At 43.1% G+C, this 25,226-nt stretch overlaps 1 protein-coding gene across 3 annotated transcripts in view; it reads left to right on the top strand.

Moving 5' to 3' along the window:
* Positions 1-555: 555 nt before the first annotated feature.
* Positions 556-25,226, top strand: part of KCNN1 (potassium calcium-activated channel subfamily N member 1) — a 210,662-nt gene continuing 185,991 nt past the window's right edge. The window contains exon 1 of one of the 3 annotated variants that reach the window (XM_082266734.1): positions 556-909. Coding sequence is in view for 2 of the 3 variants with exons in the window: in XM_082266733.1 (XP_082122859.1) it covers positions 1,712-1,741 (30 nt within the window). In the remaining variant the exon portion in view is untranslated. Of the gene's footprint in view, positions 910-952; positions 1,742-4,830; positions 5,806-25,226 lie in introns of those variants that run through there. The other 2 variants (XM_082266733.1, XM_082266732.1) reach the window with 2 other exon arrangements.

The following is a 25,226-nucleotide window of genomic DNA, read 5'->3' as shown; positions in this document are numbered from 1 at the left end:
CCCATAAATTGTAATTATTTGTGACCAAGCAATATATTTACATACAAATATTCTGTTTATATTTTCATAAATTGTAATTATTTGTGACCAAGCAATATATTTACATACAAATATTCTGTTTATATTTTCATAAATTGTAATTATTTGTGACCAAGCGATATATTTACATACAAATATTCTGTATAATTGTAAAAAATACATCTGTTCTGTATTTATTAAATGAACATATTACATAAATAAATGTGATATTGATTTAAGAAACCGAATCTGTAATTCTATTTGTTATTCCTAATTTTGGTTCATATTTCATGACCCCTAGCAACCCATATTAGCATATATAAAGACACTTTCTTTCAGATGTCCATTGATTTGTTTTTGCAAAAGCATAATTGCAGATGACATTGATTATGCGAGATATCCCAAACCATGGATTTGTACAGAAACCTTGTGCAGCACAAACAGAACATAAAGCAGTTTGCATAAGACGCAGGTTGTCTTTACATGGATGAGTGCATTTGGCTGGTTGCAAAAGCCCATACATTCTCATATTGTAGCTTTTAACCCTTGGCTAACAGAAAACATCTGAGATCACAAGGCTTTTAAATCTCTCTGCTGCAGAATGTGTGTGTGCCTGTGTAGGGGGAGGGTTAATGACCATTCATGTTCTAATGCAGTGTTTTCTCCTTTAAATATAGGTGGAGCATGTAGTACACAAAAGACACCATAAGGATAGTTGTGGTGCAAACAGCCAATCAGAGAAGACCCATTGGAATCCAACATACTCCAAGAGGAGGCGAGCCAGCAGCAGAGCAGAGATGGGATGCTGCAGCAACACAGGGCTGTCCCACTGCAGAGCAGCTGCAGAGCACAGAGAGCTGGCACCAGCCCTTCTATAGGACCAGCTGGCAGGTAAAGGGATGTGAGAACTGACCTCTGTCCCTGTGGAAGCAGTGTTGTCCTAATGTCCTTCAAATCATGTGAAAATGTCACTTAAATGTCTTTGCCATAGCTGTGCAGGTGCAGAGGAGCTGTCCTTCAGCACAATGCAGCATTTCTAAGCAGCTCTGTTCTGGTCCCCCAGCAAGAAAGAAGTAGATTGCCCTTTCACAGCCCACTCTATTATAAGCAAATAGTGCCTATGTACAGCCATGAGCTGGCAGATGATCATGAGTCAAGAAGAGTCCCATCCAACTGCGCACTGCAACGAGCCAGCCAGTCTACAACACTGCTCATCACAGCAATGTGCTGTATTATTACCTGCAGTATCAAATCTGCAGAAGTAGGGGGTGTCTACCAAAAACCTCACATGATACCCAAGTAGCAGACCGTAGCCAGCGACTAGATCTCTCCACCCATAGCAAGCAAAGCATGTATGCACCCAGGTCACCCTTTGCTATCTTACCAGCCAGCTGCATGAGATAAAGCCTTCCTCTGTCTGCTCCGCTGCCAGGCTCTCCACAATAGTGTTACCCATTGGAAAAACAAGGGGAGGGAGCATGGGGAGAGAGGAGACATTGCAGCATTGACCAATCTACAAGACCAGGGTGGGCTCCTCGGTTGCAGCAGTGCGGCGGATGCCACAGAAACTTCTCTGATCTCCTTGCCACCCTGCACCCAGAATGAGACACCAAAAGGAGACATTAGTATAATATTACCATCCCATGTGTTGGAGAATTGTGTGTCTACCCTGCGATGCCATAGAATTAACCCTATGTGGCTTGGTTTCCAGTTCGCAGCATGGGTGAGTGGGTGAATAATGGGGTTGTGTGGGATTAACTTGAGTTGAACTGATTTTTTTTTTTTGGTGGCCTGGGGAATTTAGCATTTTTTTTTGGCTTGCGCAAAATGTTGTGACTTTCTGCATTGAATTATATCTATCCAGGTATGGAGAGTTGGGATGTGCCATAGAGGAGTCTGCACCCAGGGCGCATCTTACACAGGGTGAAATGATAATAAGGATTCAATAACAGGATAATTGATGAGTGCAGAAGAGACAATCTTGGGGATGTGATGAATGCTGGTACTGGCTAGCGCTAATCGGTCGCTATGTCTCCACAGGACGTGTGATGAGATGCAGAAAGTTGCAAGTGTGCCAGGCTAGAGGCTGAAGAATTGGATAGGAAATTGATTACCAAAATTAAAAAGCAAGGATGCAGTTGGCATGGGGTATAAGAAAGGAAAGGGGTAATGTAAAAGAAGATAAAAGGCTCTTTATTTTTATTTTTTTTATTGTTCTTAAAATACTAAAATCATGTACATCCACATGCTTGATCCTGGAACTCGATATTAAGAATTTATATTGTGACCTCTAAAAAAGTATTAAAAAAAAAAAAAAAGTATATGTATATTGACAAAAAATCTAATTGTCCACTGGGATCTCACCAATGTTGTCATAATGGCGCAGGATCATTTATCAAATTAAGAAAAACAGTGAGCCTCAACTGATAAAATATATCCAACTCCTTGTGTTAAAGAATGGTACTGCTGTAATATATAGCACATAGATCTGACAGCCAAATGGAATGGATAGTATCCCAACAGTTTTTTTTTTATAAAACCTTCTCCGCCGTATGGATTTTGGGGGATTAGTCCCATTGACAAGCTTTCAGGGATCCGGTTGTAGTCTTTCAACTCCTTCACACATGGGGGAATATGGCACATGCTGTGCTGGAAAGTAAGTCCACTTGCCTTGGCCACAGATGGAGGGCAACCGCGTGCAGCAATAATCGACAGGAAGTGCCTGCATGACGTCATTTTCACCCAGACGATCAGATCGACATGTTTTGGGAGCCTCCTTTTTTTTTTTTTATCTCTTCTGTGTCCACAGTGCTTCTTTGGAGACTATGGTGTTAACTCTTTGATGCTCTTACTTTTTTTTTTTTTAATCTTTTATGGTTCAAGTCCCAATAATAATTCTATGCAACAAACAATACAAGTATCTCTATGTATAGGCATTGCATGTCCAGCTTTTTATTTACCTTCTGAACATACATTTTATTTCTAATAGCAGCATATCACATACTTATGGGCCATACACACTATAAGATTTTCTGAAGACTTTTTCCTTTAGACTTACCAAAACCATATAATATGAGGTCAAACCTAAACACTTTCAATTTGTATGCAATCTGGCAGGCCCTTGCATTACATAGAAAAGGTAAATCTGAAGGAAATCTAACCACAAAAGTTGTATAGTGTGTATCCAGCTTTAGACTCAAACAACATCTAAAACCCTTATTGTACTCATCGCCACCCTTAACTGAAGTTTTCAGTTTTTTTGAAATAGAAAATCCAAAACCAATAACCAAACAGACCCTTTAATTCATCACATCTAGTTCTTACACTCAATAATGTCTGCATTCCATATGCGACTCATCTCCACCCATAAATGAAATTTTCAATTTTTTTTCTCCGTTTTTAATAAAGCCAATGTAAAAAAAAAAAAAAAAAACTAGTGAAGATAAATAAATCCATAATGTTTTTGAACACAAAAAGTTAAGTTACTGTTAAAGTTAATACAGGGTTAAACAAACCCACTTTGTGACTCTTTCCATGGCCACTAAATGTTTTGTTTTTTTAATTCACCCCAAACTTTACAAGCTAGGTACCTATCAAATTATTGAAAACCACAGACCTTCCAAAACTGACTTTCAATTCTTTATTTTGTATAACCAAGGCTATTTTCAATCCCAAATTGGGATCTTCTGGAACTATAAGGCCTAAAGGCCCTGTACACACGATAAGAAAATCTGTAGGGAAAATTCGTCCGACGACCGATCTGCCGATTTTCGGATTGTTAGTATGGTGCTTTCAACAGCCAACTCTGACTTTTCGGCTGACAAAATCCTGATGTGCAGGCTATATAATTTTTGTTGTCCGTAATACAACGTCCGATTTTCGTCTCTCTAGAGTACAGATTTCGACAGAAAAAAATCTTAAGAGCAAGACTAGGCCTGCTCAGAGATGAAAGAACACATACAAAGCAATCCAACACATGACATCACTTCTGAAGTAGAATTCGGTCGTACGGGAAAATTCGTATGAAAATAAACTCTTTACTTTCCACATCAGACTAGCATGCCACAAAAAACGGACGACAGATCGTTTGATAATCTGATCGTGTGTACGGGGCTTTAGACTCTATTCCCCTTTAAGATGGGCCGGTATACCCTAATGATTTGTTGCATATAATTAGTAGGAGAGTTAAAACATAGAAATAATACAAAATAAATATTTTGCTCATCTCCGCCATCAACTATTTTCTTTTCTTATTCAGGATATCCTTTAATTTCATTCTACTCTAAATCAGTGTTTCTCAACTAGGTCTCCATAGAACCCTAGGGTTCCTCCTGAGGTTGCTAGAGGTTCCTTGAGCTGTGAACAATGGTGGATTTATATCCCAACCACACTGACCACCATTGCAAGCATGAAGTTTTCCACTAACCACCAATGTAAGGCATCACTTTTACACTGACCACTAATGTTAAATGACACTGCAATTTTAACTGCCTGCCCATCTTTTCTGCTGTTATTGTTAATTTCAAGAATATTACTGAAAATAATTCTGTAGAGTTTTGGTAACAAAATTGTTCGCCCTGGGTGCCAATTACGCTAGGTATGCCACAATATTTTTTATTTTATTTAAAACTTTATCAACTTATCATGTATGCTAATTCACACTTCGAGTAAATATAATCATTTTTAGCAGGACCTGAAAATTATTTCAAGGGTTTCTCCAGGGTAAAAAAAGGTTAAGAAAGGCTGCTCTAAATGCTTTTGTTCTTCTTCATTATAATGTTGCATCCTGCTACGTTTCCTTCTAAGGCACATGAATAGGCTTTTAGGCACATTCATCTGTCACTTCTGTGTGTGACAATTGTTGGACAAGATTTAACTATTTGTAGCTACCAATTTTCTAAAACGTCAAATGTGACGCTGTAAAATATTCACTTCACATGAACTGTGGGTGTGGGGGAAAAAAAGCTTCCAATCATTCTAATTTAAACAGGTCAAAAAAGATTCCAATAAATCCTGACTCCCCAGTACCCAAACAAAATGACGTTGACTATGTACCTCTTCCAAAGAAAAATTGCATCTGATCTAGGGGCAGGGATCATTCATTTTCAGAAAATATTTCAAAGCTTCACAACCTCTATCATGTTCAATAATCATAAAGAGGGATGTTACATCCAGAGTACCAATGATTCATCTCTCCTCCCATTGTTAACTGACTATTTAGAATGTGTTTGTTATCTTCTAAATAAGAGGGGTCTGCTGCACATATTCCTAAAGACATCTGTCTATATACAGTGACAGGTTGGCAGTCCAACTATTAGTCTAAGGTCTTCAAGATTTTGGTAGATAGTACAATTTAGGAATGCAGGGAGAGTTTACGTTATTAGATCTCCCCACCCATAGCAAGCAAAGCATGTATGCACCCAGGTCACCCTTTTCTATCTTACCAGCCAGCTGCATGAGATAAAGCCTTCCTCTGTCTGCTCCGCTGCCAGGCTCTCCACAATAGTGTTACCCGTTGGAATAGCGAGGGGAGGGAGGGCTGGGGAGAGAGGAGACATTGCAGCATTGACCAATCTACAAGACCAGGGTGGGCTCCTCGGCTGCAGCAGTGCGGCGAATGCCACAGAAACTTCTCCTCTGATCTCTTCGCCACCCTGCACCCAGAATGAGACACTAAAAGGAGACATTAGTATAATATTACCATCCCATGTGTTGGAGAATTGTGTGTCTACCCTGCGATGCCAGAGAATTAACCCTATGTGGCTTGGTTTCCAGTTTGCAGCATGGGTAAGTCAATGACGAGGCTGTGTTGACATAGTAGGGGGTTACCTGAAGCCAAACTGATTCAGCCTTTTTTTTTTTTTTTTTTTTTTTTTGGGGTTGCCCATGTGGCCTGGGGAGTTTGGCAGTTTTTTGGTCATCTACTCAGTGTTTGCAACAAATTGTTGTGACTTTCTGCATTGAGTTGTAGCCATCCGGTTATGGAGAATTGGGATGTGCCGTAGACGAGTCTGCACCCAGGGTGAAAAGAATGCATAATTGATGAGTGCAGAGGGAGACAGACTTGGGGATGTGATGAATGCTGGTACTGGCTAGCTCCAAACGGCCGCTATGTCTCCACAGGACGTGTGATGAGATGCAGAAAGTTGCAAGTGTGCAGCTGCCAGGCTAGAGGCTGAAGAATTGGATAAGAAATTTGACTAAACTCAGTGCAGGGATGCAGTTGGCATGAATAATGCATGGGTTATAAGAAAGGAAAGATAGTATTACTGAGAGGGAGATTGTCTGTCTGAGGGGAAGAAAGGTGCAGGAATTTGGGGGTGAGTGCTCTATAAAATACATCAGTTTGCTAGTTTATCCTTTTCCCTCTGTATTGCAATGCATGTGGATGTTCAATGAGAAATGAATGTGATAATGCAGTTTAATGCAGTGCAGGAATGTGTTTGGATAGCATCATGTTTATGTCATTCGTTTTCTAGAGAATCAATGTGATGTGAAGGTCTGTGGCTGCTCTGGTCATTAGCGTCTGTCTGGATGGGTAATAAGCTCCAGCTTGTATTTACTGTATTAGAGCCCAAAGCTATCAATGACCCTAAGATTCATTCATGACCTTTCTTGTGTCAGGCTGCAGCTTGAAGCATCCATGGATCCAGATATGACCAAGACTATTTTACAGGTGCCACTCTATGAGGGTTTTACTTGTGAGTCCGGTGTAAAGGTTTAGTCTATGATATCGCACTTCAATGATTTAATAGGAATGTGCAGTTGTGTTGACTGTGGATAAATAGTGAATAGCGTTGTCTCTTACTACAACCTGAGCTTGTTTACACCTTATCATTTCAACTTCTTTGCGTCCTATGTAATCAGTAATCCTAGTAAAATGATCCTGTACACGCATTTAATGAATCTTTCATGCTTTGCGATGGCTTTACTTGTTTTACTCCCTTCTGTAGGTTTTGATTCATCTTTTTACACCCTGGTGTAATTCACTGGACGGTTCATATTTTATCTTCTGGTAGCAAATTGACTATGACTGCTTTAAACAATTGCAGGGTTGCCTTTAGAATAACTGTTTAAGCCAGTGTTGACAATGACTTTAAGCCAGTGTTGACAATGACATATCTAAAAAAGGTAAAATATATAGTGTGTAGACCAGGTATATGCAATCCGTAGAGACGTGGTCTCTGTAAAGCATACATAAGGGTCCCTAATGTGAGCAATTTAAGGACAATCAGACCCTTGAAAGATAAATTTTCTCTAGGCTAGTAAACACGCATTCGTTCAGTTACTGTCACACGTTGTCCCCATAGACTATGACCTGGGCCACTATATTACCATAAATCAACAAACAATATCTGTCAATAACATGGATATTTCTAACTAACTGTACATTTTTTTCATGTGACACCAGTTTTCCCATAAGCATACTTGCCAACTGTCCCGTTTTTGCTGGGACAGTCCCGGCAAAAAGGAGCCTGTCCCGGGTAATTTACATTGTCCCGGCAATGTACTTATTTACACCTTGCACTTTACACTTCCTTACTTAATGTACTTATTTACACCTTGCACTTTATTTATATTTACATTTTTTGTATGGTAACACCTGAGCATATTTGACACTTTACAATTTCAGGGAATTGTGATGAGAATTTTAAACTTTAGGCAGAAGTAGTGCAGCTGAATGGGAGAATTATTCCAACTCTGCTACTTTGGCCTCAAGTTTAAAATTCCCTTTTCAATTTCCTGAAATTCTCTATTGAGTAGACCCTATAATCTGATAAGTAGGCGGAGATTAATTATGTGGAGTGGGCAGAGCTTCAGGGAAATGGATATAGTAAGTAATTGATAGCTGTGCTGCAAAGTGTCCCTGGAAATTTTTTTCAAATGTTGGCAAATATGCATAAGTCTCTTTTTCACTTCATGCACAGATGGCACAATGTTTGCACCAAAATCATTCATATCAACAGCAACCTCATTCCTTCATTCATAATAGTTTTTTTACTAGCATAAGGACATGTAAGTGGCAAGCAAAGGGGAATTGTACTTAAGGCCTGAATACACTTCATCTTATGCATAACAAACCACTTTTCTATTACTACTTCGTCATCAGGTGTATTAAGTACAGTAGAGCAAAGAGTAATGATGGTTTGAAAAGTGTGATACGTTACACAAGCAATTTCAATACACTACAGTGAGAGATGGGTTATATGATCGCTTGTTTTTTTTACCTTCCACAATAAGCTGGAATGAGTGCTTTCTTTGCTGTAACTGCCCTCTTTAGGTTTACAATCTCACATTACAGTTGTATAATGTATGTCCCAAGAACTTCCTGGTATTGTTTTCTAACGTAAATTGGTACAGTTGCACAAAATTTGCAGTATGTATGATTGACACAACTGTATTGTGGGGAAGCTCAGTGGCTAAGTGGTTAACACTTCTGCCTGTCAGCACTAGGGTCATTGATTCGAATCCCAACCACAGCACTACCTGTGCAGAGTTTGCATGTTCTCCCTGTGCCTGTGTGGGTTTCCTCCTACACTCCAATGACATGTTGGTAGGCTAATTGACTTCTGTCTAAATTGGCCCTAGTATGTATGTGTATGCGTAAATGTGAGTTAGGGACTTTAGATTGTAAGCTCCTTGAGGGCAGGAACTGATGAGAATGTATAATACATATGTAAAGCGCTGTGCACACTGCCAGTGCTACATAAGTACCTGAAATAATAAATATTGTAAATGCCTGTCAAAGTAGCTCTGCATGACCACACTGCCTTTGAAGAGACCCTGTTGCCAGACTTCATTTCAATAGCAGATTGTTTAGCCAGTTCTAGCCTGGGACTTCAGCAAATAGTATTTAGCAAGGGGGGTTCCAAGAACCCAGCTAGAGCTCTCCAGCTCCAAACTCCATGACCCAATGGCCATGTCAGGGAGCATTCCCACACTTGCTTGTGAGGGACCCTGGTTACAGGCCTGGTCCATCGGACACACCAGATGCCAAAACTCACAAGGTCACGGGATATGAGGCGCGTTGCCTCACTGAGAAACCCATCTCACCAAAGCTAATTTAGCTTCACTAAGCTACCACCTGTTCTTGACTAAGTCAGTCTCTATCTGCTCCACAAGTGAAGGCTTACCCATAGTTCCATAGGAATTAGATGAAGACTTACCCATAGTTTCATAGGAATTAGGTGACTCAGCCCACATCTTCCTTTAACTCTTCTTTAGTGTGCAGAAGCTTTATTACAATAGTCCATAGATAAAATGGTTTCATAATACATGGCTATCCACATTCAGATTCCTTTCCCACTTAACCACTTAAGCCTCGGAAGATTTTACCCCCTTCCTGACCAGGGGGTATTTTGCGATTCGGCACTGCGTGACTTTAACGGACAATTGCGCGGTCGTGCGACGCTGTACCTAAACGAATTTGACGTCCTTTTTTTCCCATAAACAGAGCTTTCTTTTGGTGGTATTTTATCACCAATGCGATTTTTTGATCATGCGCTATAAAAAAAAAAGAGCGTCAATTTTGCAAAAATAACAATATTTTTCACATTTTTTTTTATATGAAATTCCCAAAAAAAAAAAAGTAAAAATCAAAATTTTTTAATATTTTAGGCCAATTTATTTTATGCTACATATTTTTGGTAAAAAAAAATCGCAAAAAGCGTATTTTGATTGGTTTGCACAAAAGTTATTGCGTTTACTAACTAAGGGAAAGTTTTTTGTCATTTTTTTTTTAACGCGTAATGGCGGCGATCTGCGATTTTTTTTTTTTTTTTTTGCGGGACTGCGACATTGCGGATCCGACAGATCGGACCCTTTACTGACATTTTTGACACTTTTGGGGTTACCAGTGACATTACTACAGTAATCAGTGCTATACATATGCACTGTTACTGTAAAAGGACACTGGCAGTGAAGGGGTTAACTTTATTTGAGAGGGAGGGGTTGTGTGTGTCCCTAGGGGCGTGATTCTAACTGTGATTGGCTGTGGCTTGAGGTGTAGGAACAGTGATCAACGGTCCTACATAGTAGAATCGTATGATCACTGTTCTTACACAGGGGAGAATGACAGGCGGCTTGTTTACATCAGCCGCCTGCCTTTCTCCCACTCTAACGGACGATCGTGAGTGAGCGGCGGACATCGGGTCCGCCGGGCACAAGCGCGGGGGGGGGCGGGACCGAGCGGGAGCGCGCATCCGGCGGCGCGCGCGCGCTCCCTAGAGCCTCACAGGCTAGTGACGTACCCATACGTCACTTTGCCTGTGAGGGGCTGACCGCCTTAGTATATGTACTTGCGGCGGTCGACAAGTGGTTAAAGTGCTACAAATGGTATCTCAGGTCATAGGTGGCAAATAGTTGCCATCATCCCATGTAACAATTAGGAACAAACAAGATATTTTTCTCCTCTTAATTGGGATTTTTAAGGCAATCAATGAACAAAAAAGAAATTTATATAAAATATTTAAACATTTATTGGAAACATGATTAAAAGTTTTTACAAATCACACAAATATATCACAATGCATGAGTGATACCAACAACCACTAATATAGATAGAACCATAATAAAATCAGACAATTATTTGAAAGGAATGAAGAGGAGGGAGGGACACAATACACCTCCATAAGGAGAAAGTATCCATAAGGGAATATTCCCTCCTTATGGATACTTTCTCCTTGTTGGTATCACTCATGCGTGATAGATTTGTGTGATTTGTAAAAAACGTTTAATCATGTTTCCAATAGATGTTTAAATATTTTATATAAATTTATTTTTTGTTCATTGATTGCCTTAAAAATCCCAATTAAGAGGAGAAAAATAGCTTGTTTGTTCCCACTTAAAGTGTGACTAAACTGTATCCGAGCACCATTAACTGGAGCCGCTAAAATAATATATTTTTAATATTCAAAGTAGATTCACCCATCTATCCATATCTCCATGCTTTATTTTGTTAAGAAATCACTTTAAAAAACACCCGCTAGCGTTTCTAGCCATGGCAATCTTGAGTAGGGATGATCGAACGGTTCGGGTCGACCATCGGTTCGGCCCAAACATTGGGTGTTCGAGGTTCGGCCGAATTTAGAACTTTTTGCCCAAAAAGTTCGGAATTCGGCAACCAGAACCGCCCAAAATGCAATGCTTCAGGAAATGGGCTTTAAAAGCCCGTGATTGGACCAGAACCATTAGCAAAAGCCAATTGAGGGGGCAGGAGAATGCTAGGAATGTGATTGGAGTGACTAGGGGGTCCCTAGACCAATCATTAGTGAATAAGCCCCCCAGTATATAAGATCGCCCCCGCCAAATTCCTAGCATTCTTATACTGGACATGGAAGAGAGTGGAAGCAGTTCTGTTAATTTTACTTTAAAAGTGTCATTTAGCTATTTTTAGTGTGAGGAAAGGGATATCTAGTGTAGTTAGAGTGCTCCTTTACACTTAAGTTAGCTTCAAAAAATTAGTTTCTGTAGGGAAAGTATGAAGTGCCAGGGTGACCGTAATGTAGTGTAGGGGAAACTGACTGCCATGGCAGGCTGACCAAACCCTTCCATACCAGGGTGACCGTAATGTAGTGTAGGGGAAACTGACTGCCATGACAGGCTGACCAAACCCTTCCATACCAGGGTGACCATAATGTAGTGTAGGGGAAACTGACTGCCATGGCAGGCTGACCAAACCCTTCCATACCAGGGTGACCGTAATGTAGTGTAGGGGAAACTGACTGCCATGGCAGGCTGACCGACTGACCAAACCCTTCCATACCAGGGTGACCGTAATGTAGTGTAGGGTGAACTGACAGTGACTGCCATGGCAGGGTGACCAAACCCTTCCATGTTAGGGTGACCGCAATAGAGAAATGATCATTTCTCTGAATAGCTTCGGAACACCATTATGGCTTCTCACCAGCAAGCATTTTTTATGCTGCAGGGGCTGCCACTGTCAGTGCTTTTTTGAGGACATGTTTGATGTCAGACATGACATCTGAACATGTGTATAGGGGGTATATATACACATATATGTCTGAATATATACCCCTAGACATATATAGGTGTGATAGTAGCAGAAATAAATGCTTGTGCTAATGAAATCATTTACAGTAATATATTTCTGCTACTATCACACCTATATATGTCTAGGGGTATATATTCAGACATATATGTGTATATATACCCCCTATACACATGTTCAGATGTTTTGCCTGCCTCAAAAGAACCCAAAAAAATGCCAAAAAAACGCTAGCGTCAAAAAAAAAAGGTGTGTTTTTGCTGGCATTTTTTGGGGGGTTTTGGAGGCAGGCAAAACATCTGAACTTGTGCACAGTACCACTATACACAAGTTCAGATGTTTTTCCTGACTGAAAAGAACCCCAAAAAATGCCTTCTATTAAACCGGGAGAGAAGCTAACTACCTGTCCTGAAAGAAAGTGTTCTAATACAAACGATCTTTTTTTTTCTGGTTCTCGACATGCTACAGAGCTGAAACTTCACATGCACACCTTTTAGATCCCCCCCCCCCCCCCCCCCAGATACGAAATCCAAAGTAAAAATCAAAAAATCTCTTTTTTTTTCAATAATTGGCTTTTTTATAAAAAATGACAATTTTTAAGAACTTTTTTGTGTGATTTTGTGTCTGGGGGGGTCTAAAAGGTGTATCTGTGAAGTTTCAGCTCTGTAGCATGTCCAGAACCAGAAAAAAAGATCATATAGGTGTTAAAGTTAAAGGAGGCTCCCGACCCACATCCCGGTTCTACTGAAAAATTATCTTTTTTTTTTTCATGGTTCTGGACATGCTACAGAGCTGAAACTTCACATGCACACCTTTTAGACCCCCAGATACTAAATCCAAAGTAAAAATCAAAAAATCTCTCTCTCTTTTTTTTTTTTTTTTAATTTTTTCAATAATTGGCTTTTTTATCAAAAATGACAATTTTTAAGAACTTTTTTTGTGTGATTAATAGTTAATGGGGCATGACCTGGGCACTTTTTAGGGGCGTATATTGGGTTTTAGGGCTTAAAAATTGTGTTTTTTGATTACCGAAGTTCAGGTCCCATTGATTTCAATGGGGTTCTGAAATCCGGGCCGAACTTTCGGGAAGTTCGGATGTTCTGGCCGAACCGAACTTTTCAAAAGTTCGATCATCCCTAATCTTGAGTAAGGGCAGATGATTCATGTAGCATTTACTTTCTGGAATATGCCCTTAGCTCAGGCATGCACGCAGAAGGGTGGAGGGTGTGCTTGACTGAGAAAGCCCCATCCTCCTGCTCCTCCAGATGAAAGAAATAAAAAATGCCCAATCAGACTCATGGGATGTATGACATCATTTTGGCCTAGGGCAGAAACAAGGAAGCAACTGAAGAAGCTTAAAAACTAAAGGTTTAAAACAAGTAAGTATAATATACATTCCTATCTAATGCTAGCAGCATAAGGATTAACAGGTAATGTCTATTCAGAGAGTTTAGTTCTGCTTTAACCACTTTAGGTCCACCCTATAGCAGTTTTACTGTTACAGGGTCACACCTGTGTGCTAGATCACACACAGCAGAAGCCGATTGGCGCATGCAGGGTACTCCATGTCCTCCGACACCCAGCAATCTTCAGGCAGAGAGAAAGAACTGTCTCTCTGCCTATGTAAACAAGACAGATTGCTCTTCTGACAAGGGGGAAGGGATGGAGTTTGTGTCCCTGCAAAGCAGGGAATAAATTCCATCTCTTCCCCAAGTAAAAGCGCCTCACATAGTATGGTAAAACCCTGGCTAGGCACAGAATTACACCTTTGATCGCTTCTGATGTTAACCCCTTTCCAGTGTCATTAGTAAAGGGACAGTGCATATTTTTAGCACTGATCACTGTATTAGTGTCACTGGTCCCCCAACAGTGTCAATGGCAGAATGTCCACTGCAAAATCGCTGCCATTACCAGCAATAAATAAATAAATAAAAATATCCCAAAGTTTGTAGATGCTATAACATTTGCGCAAACCAAATCAATATACGCTTATTGGGGTTTTTTTTTTTTTTAACAAAATTATGTAGCAGATAACACATTGGCCTAAATTTATGAAGAAGTTAGATTTTTTCAATTTTTTTTATTTGATAGCTTTTGTAGCCGAAAGTAAAAAATATTTACAGTATCTCACAAACACCCCTCACATTTTTGTAAATATTTTATTACGGTACATCTTTTATGTGACAATACTGAAGAAATGACACTTTGCTACAATGTAAAGTAGTGACTGTACAGCCTCAAAACAATTCAACACACAGCCATTAATGTCTAAACCACTAGTAACAAAAGTGAGTACACCTTTAAGTGGAAATGTCCAAATTGGGCCCAAAGTGTCAATATTTTGTGTGGCCATTATTTTCCAGCACTGCCTTAACCCTCTTGGACATGGAGTTCACCAGAGCTTCACAGGTTGTCACTGGAGTCCTCTTCCACTCCTCCATGAGGACATCATGGAGCTGGTGGATGTTAGAGACCTTGCGCTCCTCCACCTTCCCTTTGAGGATGCCCCACAATAGGGTTTAGGTCTGGAGACATGCTTGGCCAGTCCATCACCTTTACCATCAGCTTCTTTAGAAAGGCAGTGGTCATCTTGGAGGTGTGTTTGGGGTGGTTATCATGTTGGAATACTGCCCAGCGGCCCAGTCCTTGAAGGGAGGGGATCATGCTCTGCTTCAGTATGTCACAGTACATGTTGGCATTCATGGTTCCCTCAATGAATTGTAGCTCCCCAGTGCCGGCAGCACTTATGTCGCCCCAGGCCATGACACTCCCACCACCATGCTTGACTGTAGGCAAGACACACTTGTCGTTGTACTCCTCACCTGGTTGCCACCACACACGATTGACACCATCTGAACCAAATAAGTTTATCTTGGTCTCATCAGACCACAGGACATGGTTACAGTAATCCATGCCCTTAGTCTGCTTGTCTTCAGCAAACTGTTTGTGGACTTTTTTGTGCATAATCTTTAGAAGAGGCTTCCTTCTGGGACGACAGCCATGCAGACCAATTTGATGCAGTGTGCGGCGTATGGTCTGAGCACTGACAGACTGACCCCACACCCCTTCAACCTCTGCAGCAATGCTGGCAGCACTCATACGCAGTGTTGGTCATCTTACTTTAAAAAAGTAATTAGTTACAGTTACAAATTACTTCTCCCAAAAAGTAATTGAGTTACTGACTCAGTTACCACATTGAAAAAGTAATTAGTTACTCAGCAAAGTAACTGCGACTTTTTTTAATATTCTATAATGCAATTACGTTCTATGAGATCTTTAATAGTGGTGGCGGTGTGGCACACTGTGGGGGTCTGAGTCCTCCTGACTGTGAGTAACTGTATTTTGTTTTGTTTTTTGGTACCTGCTGTCTGGAGTGGCTGGCTGTTGGTGGTGTGGCACACGAGTGGTGGCAGTGTGAAACACTGGTGGTGGCGGTGTGGCACACTGGTGGTGGTGGCGGTGTGGCACACTGGTGGTGGTGGCGGTGTGGAAAACTGGTGGTGGCGGTGTGGCACACTGGTGGTGGCGGTGTGGAACACTGGTGGTGGGGTGGCGGTGTGGAACACTGGTGGTGGTGGTGTGGCACGCTGGTGGTGGTGGTGGTGTGGCACGCTGGTGGTGTTGGCGGTGTGGAACACTGGTGGTGGCGGTGTGGCACACTGGTGGTGGCGGTGTGGAACACTGGTGGTGGGGTGGCGGTGTGGAACACTGGTGGTGGTGTGGTGAACTTCCAGTGACCAGTATGAGAGAGTGAGAGTGATAACACCAAACTTAACACACCTGCTACCCATTCACACCACAGACCTTGTAACACTAAAGTGTCACATGACGAGGGAAAATGGCTAATTGGGCCCAATTTGGACATGTTTACTCAGGGGTGTACTCATTTTTGTTGCCAGCGGTTTAGACATTAATGGCTGTGGGTTGAGTTATTTTGAGGGGACAGCAAGTTTACACTGTTATACAAGCTGTACACTCACTTCCTTACATTGTAGCAAAAGGTAATTTCTTCAGTGTTGTCACAAGAAAAGAAATAATAAAATATTTATAAAAATGTGAGGGGAGTACTTCCTTTTGTGAGATACTGTAAATATATATATATATTTTTTTCAAAATTGCTGTTTTTTTTGTTTAAAGCACAAAAATCAAATGCAGAGGTGATCAAATACCACCAAAAGAAAGCTCTATTTGTGGGGAAAAAAAGAACTAAATTTTTTTGGGGTACAGTGCTGCATGACTGTGCAATTGTCAGTTAAAGTAATGCAGTGACGTATCGCAAAAAAATTGCCTGGCCATGAAGGGGGGTAAATCTTCCAAAGGTCAAGTGGTTAAGGGGATTCCTTTAGTAGCTATAACTTCCAGCTATCCTAGAGTTGCCCACCAAGAAAACTACTCCAGCTTCCCCTCAAAAAGATAGCTACAAGTTATTGTTGCATACATAGTCTCGGGTGCCATTCTTTTTTCATCAGCAACAACAAACCTCAGGGCTCCTCCCATCTTAATATTTTTACCTCCTGGACGGCACCCCTCAAAAAGGGCAATCCACTACTATCTACAGAAGTTTACATCTAGTGGCATCACTAAATATCACCCTTTAACCCTACTGATAAAAAAAATATTACCCTTTACCCCACAATAGGAAAGTACAAAGAGCCTTACAATAATCTCATAGGATTATATCCGTGTTTAACATATATTATGTATGCTTTTTACCTATAAATGTCTAGACATCCGGGAGACTTCTGCTGGGATTTACCTCCTTATGTGATACCAGCAGTGAATTGTCACTGCTGTCAGAAGGAGCAGAGGTCTTGTTAGCTGCTGGAGAGAGGATTCTACTCTCTTTTACATCTAATAGCAGCCTGCTGTGGGCAGAGGAGAGAAGGCATCTATTAGGAACACACCTCCATCTCAGCATGGAGCTGCTAGGAGTGAAGACAGGCTGCCCTGTTTTCTGTCCCCCTTGTCATGTGACATATCATATAATCAGAGATGGGCAGAAAGAGGTGTCGCCTTCATTTGTGGTCTGCTCTGGGAGGATAAGGGGACAACTCAGCCCTAGACCTTCCCTCCCCTCCCCTGCTCAAAACCGCCCAAGAGCTCCATAGTCTCCTCCATCCCTTAGAGCCCTTCAGTCCCCCTTCCTCACCCAAGATCCCTTTAGTTCCATGCACCCCAGAGAGCCCAGCTCCTCTCATCTCCTTCATCCAGCTAACACAGATACCTAAGTAGTCCGCCTCAGACTGACAGTAACTGATGGGGAGACAATTTTTCCTTCCAGTGACACCACTAATGCAAGAGTATTTGTCTTTCAGTAACACCACATGGTACATGTTTTCTTTTGCCACTGTTCGCCCAACGTTTGGGCACCAATATCAAACAATTTAGTTTGCTGAACCATAGCTGTCAGCACGATCTCACCACATGCCACAAACATTAAATACATTTTGAGACAGGCCATCGTGTGCAGCCCCATCCCCTCCTCCACCTGGGGGAGGGTTGCACAATTAGCCATCTTCTCAGAACTGGATGACCTTGTCCTGGCACTGGCTACTTACTATACAGTGGATGTGCAAGCGTATTCACCTGAAAACCAACAAATTACACAACACAGACTCTTCATTCTTGACTTTTAGGGTCCATTCACACTATTGATGTGAATGTTGCATTTACGGTAAAATCTGTTTCATATACCTCCTAGGCCAGTGGCTCTCAACTCCTGTCCCCAGGACCCACTAAAGCTGGCCATACACTATACAATTTTCTTATTCAATTTCCTTTAGATTTACCTTAAACTATGTAGTGCAAGGGCCTGCCAGATTGCATACAAATTGAAAGTGTTTAGGTTTGACCCTATATCACATGGTTTTGGTAAATCTAAAGCAAAGTTGAACAAGAAAATTGTATAGTGTATGGCCAGCCTTACAGGCCAGGTTTGAAAGAAAACTACAATACATCACAGGTGATATCATTTGCTGCTCAGTGATTGCAGTATTCTAGCCACTTAAGCCCCTGAAGATTTTACCCCCTTCCTGACCAGGGGGTATTTTTTTTACTTTTTGCGCTATAAACAAAAAAAGAGCGTCAATTTTGCAAAAATAACAATATTTTTCACATTTTTTTATATGAAATTCCCCCCCAAAAAAATTTAAAAATCCAAATTTTTTAACATTTTCGGCCAATTTGTTTTATGCCACATATGTTTGGTAAAAAAAAATCGCAAAAAGCGTATTTTGATTGGTTTGCGCAAAAGTTATCGCGTTTACTAACAAAGGGAGAGATTTTTGTCATTTTTGTTGTTTTTTTTTTTAACGCGTAATGGCGGCGATCTGCGATTTTTTTTTTGTGGGACTGCGACATTGGGGCGGACAGATCGGACCCTTGACTGACATTTTTGACACTTTTGGGGTTACCAGTGACATTACTGCAGTAATCAGTGCTATACATATGCACTGTTACTGTAAAATGACACTGGTAGTGAAGGGGTTAACTTTTGTTGTGTGTGTCCCTAGGGGGGTGATTCTAACTGTGATTGGCTGTGGCTTGAGCTGTAGGAACAGTGATCAACGGTCATACATAGTAGAACCGTATGATCACTGTTTCTACACAGGGGAGAATGACAGGCGGCTTGTTTACATCAGCTGCCTGCCTTTCTCCCTCTCCACCCGACGATCGCGAGTGACCGGTCGGACATCGGGTCCGCCGGTCACAAGCAGGGGGGGGGGGGTCCGTGACCCATACGTCACTTTGCCTGTGAGGGGCTGACCGCCGCAGTATATGTACTTGCGGCGGTCGGCAAGTGGCTTGTCTGCATTTCCCCAAGGTAATACTTAAATCTGGCCTGTTAGTGGGTCCTAAGGGCAGGAGTTGAGAACCACTGCCCTAGGCACATGTGATTGGGTATATCCCTGGGTACATGCCTACCCCCCCTCCCCCCCCCATGTACTATCGGAGGCAGCTTGCTGTCAGCATTGGGCTACTATTGGAATTTACAGCCTACCAGACAAATTTCTTCAGAGAATGACTTGAGAGTCTCAAGACTCCTCTGTGCAGCCACTGTATCCTCTTTCCCTTTTAGTACTGCTGCTGGAATTTTCCACAATTTCTAGAAGTGACACGTATACCAGGAGAGAGGAAGAAATGATAAACATTGTGTCATTGCTCTCATATCTTGCTACCCTAGGCACTGGCTCACAAATACTTGGCAATTACGGCCCTGGATGAGATAGATGAGTACACAGTAAACAAAGGCACCTATCTGCTTTACTGTAATGCAGCTTTAGTGAACACCGGGTAGAGGAAAGGTTGATGCTGGCATGACAAGGAAGCTGGTTTGCAGTACTGCAGCTGCTTTGGCTCTATATATATGAATAACATTACTATTGAATGACCGCATTTCATATATTGTGTTGCCATATACATAAGAATCTATCGTCCACATTCCCCTTTAACCTGTCAATTTATCTGCTGCAATACTCGTATTTGAATTGTAAAAGATCGATTATCATCACAACCTACAGACTTTGTACCTGTGTAGCGGGCATCCTCCCATTTACAATTGTTCATTAGTAGACCGTATAACATTTTGAAGGAACTCGGCTCCATCTAGTGGCCAAACTGCCACACTGCAGCTTGGTGGTTTTCATCAGAAGTTTCTAGTGGCCAAACTGCCACACTGCAGCTTGGTGATGTTCATCAGATACTACGATACCCACAATTCAGTTGGAACACCAGGGTGCATTGCTTCACCGCACAGCCTTTTGGGGGAAGCTTTATAAAGGAAGGGAGGAGCCAGGCTCTCTCTCTTGTCTCCTGACACAACAGCTAGAAGGAAGCAAGTGCTGTGGGCTGATGCTGCGGACTAGGCCTGAAGCCTGAGCCTGAAGTGACGGAGTGGAAGCATTTCATCTTCAGTAAAGGAGCCTTCCCAGAGAACCCATTGATGCTCTGCAGAGACTGGTGTTGCCCACATCTAACCACAAGAGCGGCTGGTGACAGAAATCGGAGGTGGAGAGCTCGGGAAGGAAGAGGCCGTTTGGTGAGCAGGGCACATGCCCAAATCTGTTTCTCGCTTGGAAGAAAGTAACTTTAGCCGGTGCTAACTACACTTCAGATAGTACGCAGTACACTCAGCGGCCTAGTGCACCTTCCAGGAGACTAAGCATTTAAACACAAGTACATAAGGTGTCAGGGGCCTATATATGCACCACTAAGAAGATTAATACGCCCAATTACGCAGTAACATTGCGGGTGATTGTAACCTTTTTTTTTCTCACCCCTTTTGACTATATATCCTTACTTTTGGATTACAAATAGCTTGTGCACCAACGATTGCTAGCGAAGATTCCAAACCAAAAGGAAGGAACTGTGTATGGGATTCAAATAGGTTCTGCCTACCTGATACAAGAGACTAGACGTGTGTAAAGTATAGCCTGAATTGGGTAAAAGAAAGCCTATGAGTTATCTTTTAGTTGCATAAGTATACAAAAATAGCTATCTTAATTATATTGTTTATTATTGTGTCAATAACTTTATCTTTCTTAGTTGACTCTTGTGATGTCTTTTGGAGTCAACTTGTACTTTAACTCTCAGTAAAGCTACTTTGGTTAAGCAAAAGTCTGTGTGTTGCACCTTGTGTCACCCAGAGGGACTGCGGCTGGAGAAAGGTGACAAGTTATTATTACTTATTGGGGTGATATATCCTGAACTGTGTTCTCCTGTAGCCATTTGGTATTATAGTCCCATTTCGTGTCAGTTGTGCCTAGGGAGGGTTCGAGCCAATTTCAGGGGTTGAAAGGCAGGACGTAGACCCAATAATCTAATCAGCAGCTCCTGCGGGGGTGGTGCTACACGTGGGGGCTCGTCCGGGATATCTACGGTCCTGCAACAGTTCCCTCTCAGTGACAAAATCGCTGTTCGCACAGAAATGGACCCTGCCGCTGCAGCCCGGTGGTGCAGAGAAGAAAATGTCCTTATCGGCCATGGTCTGGTGATTGGAATCAAGGGAGAGAACTGGACAGAGGAACAACTACTCTCAGTTCTGAGAACATATTCCAAGGACAGGAAACTTTGGGTGATGGACATGAGGACAGATACCACCAATCAACACACCTACGCATTGTGTGAATGGAAGAAGGGGGTCCCAGATCACTTCAAGGGCACCAGCATAAAAACTATAGATCAAGTAGAGTTATTCCTGATACATCCAGAAGGTGAAGAGGAAGACCCTATACCCACTACTACAGGGGGACTGAGCACAGAAGAAAGTGCCAAAAAGGAGGGATTCAGTGCACCACCTTTGACTACCCTTAGCTCAGAACTATGCGCTGTCCTGGGGGAAATAGTAGCCAAATGTAACAAGGATCCTCCAAACTATCTGATGGCTGGATACAGGAAGCTCAGGACTTTTTCTGGGAAGCAACCTGTACCCTCAGTGGAAGATGGATTCGAGGAGTGGCTAGATAACGCTACTCAGGCCTTGGAGGAGTGGGAGATACCAGAACAGCATAAGAAGCAGCGAATCACAGAGAGTTTGAAGGGGCCTGCATTGGAGGCCGTACGCAACCTCAAGCTAAGCAAGAAGGATTGTACTGCACAAGACTATCTGGATATTCTACAAGATGTGTTTGGCCGGACAGAAAAGGTTACTGAACTTCTTTACCAACTGGAGCACTGTTACCAGAAGGAAGGAGAAAAACTGTCTGAATTCATCGGGCGTCTGGATAGGATCATACATCAGATTCTGTTAAAAAAAGGGTTGGATCCCCGGAAGGTGGATGAGACTCGAGCACAACAGGTGCTGAGGGGAGCTCAACCTCTAGACCCTATTGCTATACTGTTGCGAACTCGCCAGGACGGTGGCATCCTGGAGTACCCTGATCTGATCAGGATGGTCCGGGAAGAAGAGGTCATGTTGGATAACAAAAGGAAGAGCCAAGAACGGGAAACAACCGCCCGAGTTAGAGTGATAAGTGTGGAAGAAGGCGACTCACAAGTTGAGCTCTTAAAGACTCAGGTGTCACAGCTAATAGAAATGGTATCCATCCTGAACAGTCAGGCATCTGCTCTATCTAATAGAAACACAGAAGAGAAGCCTGCTAAACACCCTAGTTCCAGTGTTGAACCAGAACAGAAACCTAGGAGGCCGATAACCTGTTTCAATTGTGGAGGGGTAGGGCATGTCAGAGGAGTATGTCCCAGTCCAGAGGAGGCTGCCTTCAAACACCGCAAGCCGGCGGAAAACTTCAGAGGGCTCCGGTGAAGGAGTCAACCGGGCGCCCAACAGTTTTAATGGACTCCAAGAGATCCCTTAAATTTAAGAGCCACAGTCAGGGAGTAAGGCCCTCTTTAAATGCCTCTCATTCCACGACTTGGGCCGATAAGAGGCGGGAAATCAATGCACACCAGGCCCAGGAGGAGATGAGGCCCGGTAGAAACTCAAAAAGGAAAGGAGTACGGGTGCAGGTAGCTGAGCCCGGCAGAAGGGCTACTCCAAAAGAATTTCCTGTCAAGCTAGTGGGGCCTTCCCCTGTAGTCTCAATCCAAGTAGAAGGAATTTATACAAAGGCTTTACTGGACACAGGAGCCCAGGTGACTCTCCTGTATAGGGATTTCTACGATAGACACCTCAAACATCTGCCCCTGCAGAGGCTGGAAGACCTGGAGATATGGGGTATTGGAACACAAAGTTTTCCCTATGACGGGTATTTGCCAATCAAATTAACTTTTGACCCCTCCTTGGCCGGCAAAGCTGAAACCTTCGATACTTTAGCAGTGGTATGCCCTCGCCCACCAGGGGCCAATAAGAGTTCCCTCATTATAGGGACCAACACTGACCTAGTCCGGCGATTGCTGACACAACTAGTCCAGGGACAGGATGCCCCAACTCTGAAAGTTCATCCCATGTTAAGGCAGGCCTATCAACGTCTAGGTCTGGAACAGAAGGCCCCTGCCGAAGGAGTTGGAAAGATCTGGAAGCTGGATAAAACAGAGAAGGTGTTGCAGCCGGGAGAGGTGACCTGCTTGAGGGCTTCTGTCAAGCTCACTTGGAAGCAGCCAGGCCCTTTCATGGTTCTTGAATCAGGCCCATCGGAGGCACAGAAAGGGATAGAAGTGATCCCCGAAGTGATCCCATTGAAGGCATTACAGAAAAGTCATGGGAAGGTTTTGGTGAGTGTCAGAAATACTGCTACTACTCCGGTGAAGGTGCCGGCCAGGGTGCTGTTGGGCCAGGTGAACCCGGCCACCCCAGTTGCCCCATCAGATTTGAAGAGGGAAGACGGGGGCGAAATCACCATAGAGGAGCTCTGCTCTGGAAATACGGCCCTCCCACCGGAATGGAAGAAGAGAGCCAGGGCCCAACTGATTCGATGGAAAGAAATATTCTCTAGAGATGAATTCGATGTGGGGTGTGCAAAGAGTGCCACCCATAATATCCGCCTACATGAAGATAAACCCTTTCGGGAGAGAGTCCGACGGGTTCCCTTGGGTGACTTAGAAGATCTACGGGAGCAGTTGGGGGAACTCAAGAGAACAGGGATTATTCGAGAATCCAGGAGCCCGTACGCTTCTCCAATAGTGGTAGTCCGGAAGAAAACTGGGTCCCTGAGGCTCTGTATCGACTACCGAACACTGAACAGAAGGACTATTCCAGACCAGTATACCACCCCCCGGATTGAAGACGCTTTACAAAGTTTGTCAGGGGCCAAGTGGTTCAGTGTGATGGACTTGAAGAGCGGATACTACCAGATCCCCATGAACCCTGAGGATAGGGAGAAGACAGCCTTCATCACCCCCGTGGGGTTCTTTGAGTTTAACCGCATGCCTCAAGGGTTGTCAGGAGCCCCAGCCACCTTCCAAAGACTGATGGAGAGAACTGTTGGAGATATGAACCTGATAGAGGTACTGGTATACTTGGATGATATTATTGTGTTCGGCAGAACCCTAGAAGAGCATGAAGAGAGGTTGGAAAAGGTCCTAAAGAGGTTATATGAAGAAGGCCTGAAACTTTCTCCGGAGAAGTGCCAGTTTTACCAGTCCTCGGTCCATTACCTGGGTCACATTGTGTCTGCAGAAGGAGTGTCCACCGACCCAGAGAAGCTGGATGCTGTTACTTCCTGGCCGAGGCCCACAAATGTGACTGAGCTCCGATCATTCCTGGGTTTCTGCTCCTATTACAGGAGATTTGTGGAAGGGTTTGCCAAAATTGCCCGACCCCTCAATGAATTACTCAGAACCGAAGGGGAAGATGATGTTCCAGAACTAGTCAAACCAGTGAAACCCGCCATGGGGCCTAGAAAGCCCAAGGAATCTATTCAGGATCAGTGGACCTCGAAATGTGAGGAAGCCTTCATTCAGTTGAAGAAGAGCCTGACCACTGCCCCTGTGTTGGCCTACGCAGACCCCTCAAAACCCTACGAACTACATGTCGATGCCAGCAGAGATGGGCTAGGTGGGGTGTTGTACCAGGAGCATGACGGTCACCTGCGGCCCGTTGCTTATGTGAGCAGAAGTCTGATACCTTCCGAGAGGAATTACCCCACACACAAGCTGGAATTCCTGGCCTTGAAGTGGGCTGTAGTAGACAAACTGAAAGATTACTTATATGGAGCAGAATTCATAGTCAAAACGGATAATAATCCACTTACCTACCTGCTGACCACTGCCAAACTGGACGCTACAGGACATAGGTGGTTAGCCGCTCTCTCTAGCTTTATGTTCAGTTTAAAATACCGACCAGGTGTTGGGAATAGGGATGCAGACGCCCTCTCCAGAAGGTCTCATGCCCCCAACGATCCTACTGAAGAATGGGCCCACTTGACCTCAGAGGGAGTGCGCGCCCTATGTCAGGGAACGGAATTTCGATCCAGTGGAGGAGCAAGAGCCGAAGAGATTGGGGTCTCAGCTGCTGGAGTACCCAGGTGTTATTGCAGGGTGACCCAGGTTGAAGAAGAAGGTTTGCCTAGGCTATCGAAAGGGGACTTGAGGAAGGAGCAGTTAAAAGACCCTTTGGGGAAACTTTTGCTGAAGGCCATAGAGACTCAGCGCCCTGAGCTGCTTCTAACAGACTCCCCTCGGGAAGCCCGATTGTTGCATAAAGAATGGGACCGGCTACAGATACGCCAAGGGGTGGTCTACCGAAGGGGCCCCTCTGATGATCTGGAAGAGAAGTGGCAACTGTTCCTACCAGCTAAATTCAGGG

Source organism: Pelophylax lessonae (assembly GCF_965119305.1).
Source record: "Pelophylax lessonae genome assembly, chromosome: 1".
NCBI classification, from domain to species: domain Eukaryota; kingdom Metazoa; phylum Chordata; class Amphibia; order Anura; family Ranidae; genus Pelophylax; species Pelophylax lessonae.
This window is presented reverse-complemented; position numbering and strand designations above follow the sequence as displayed.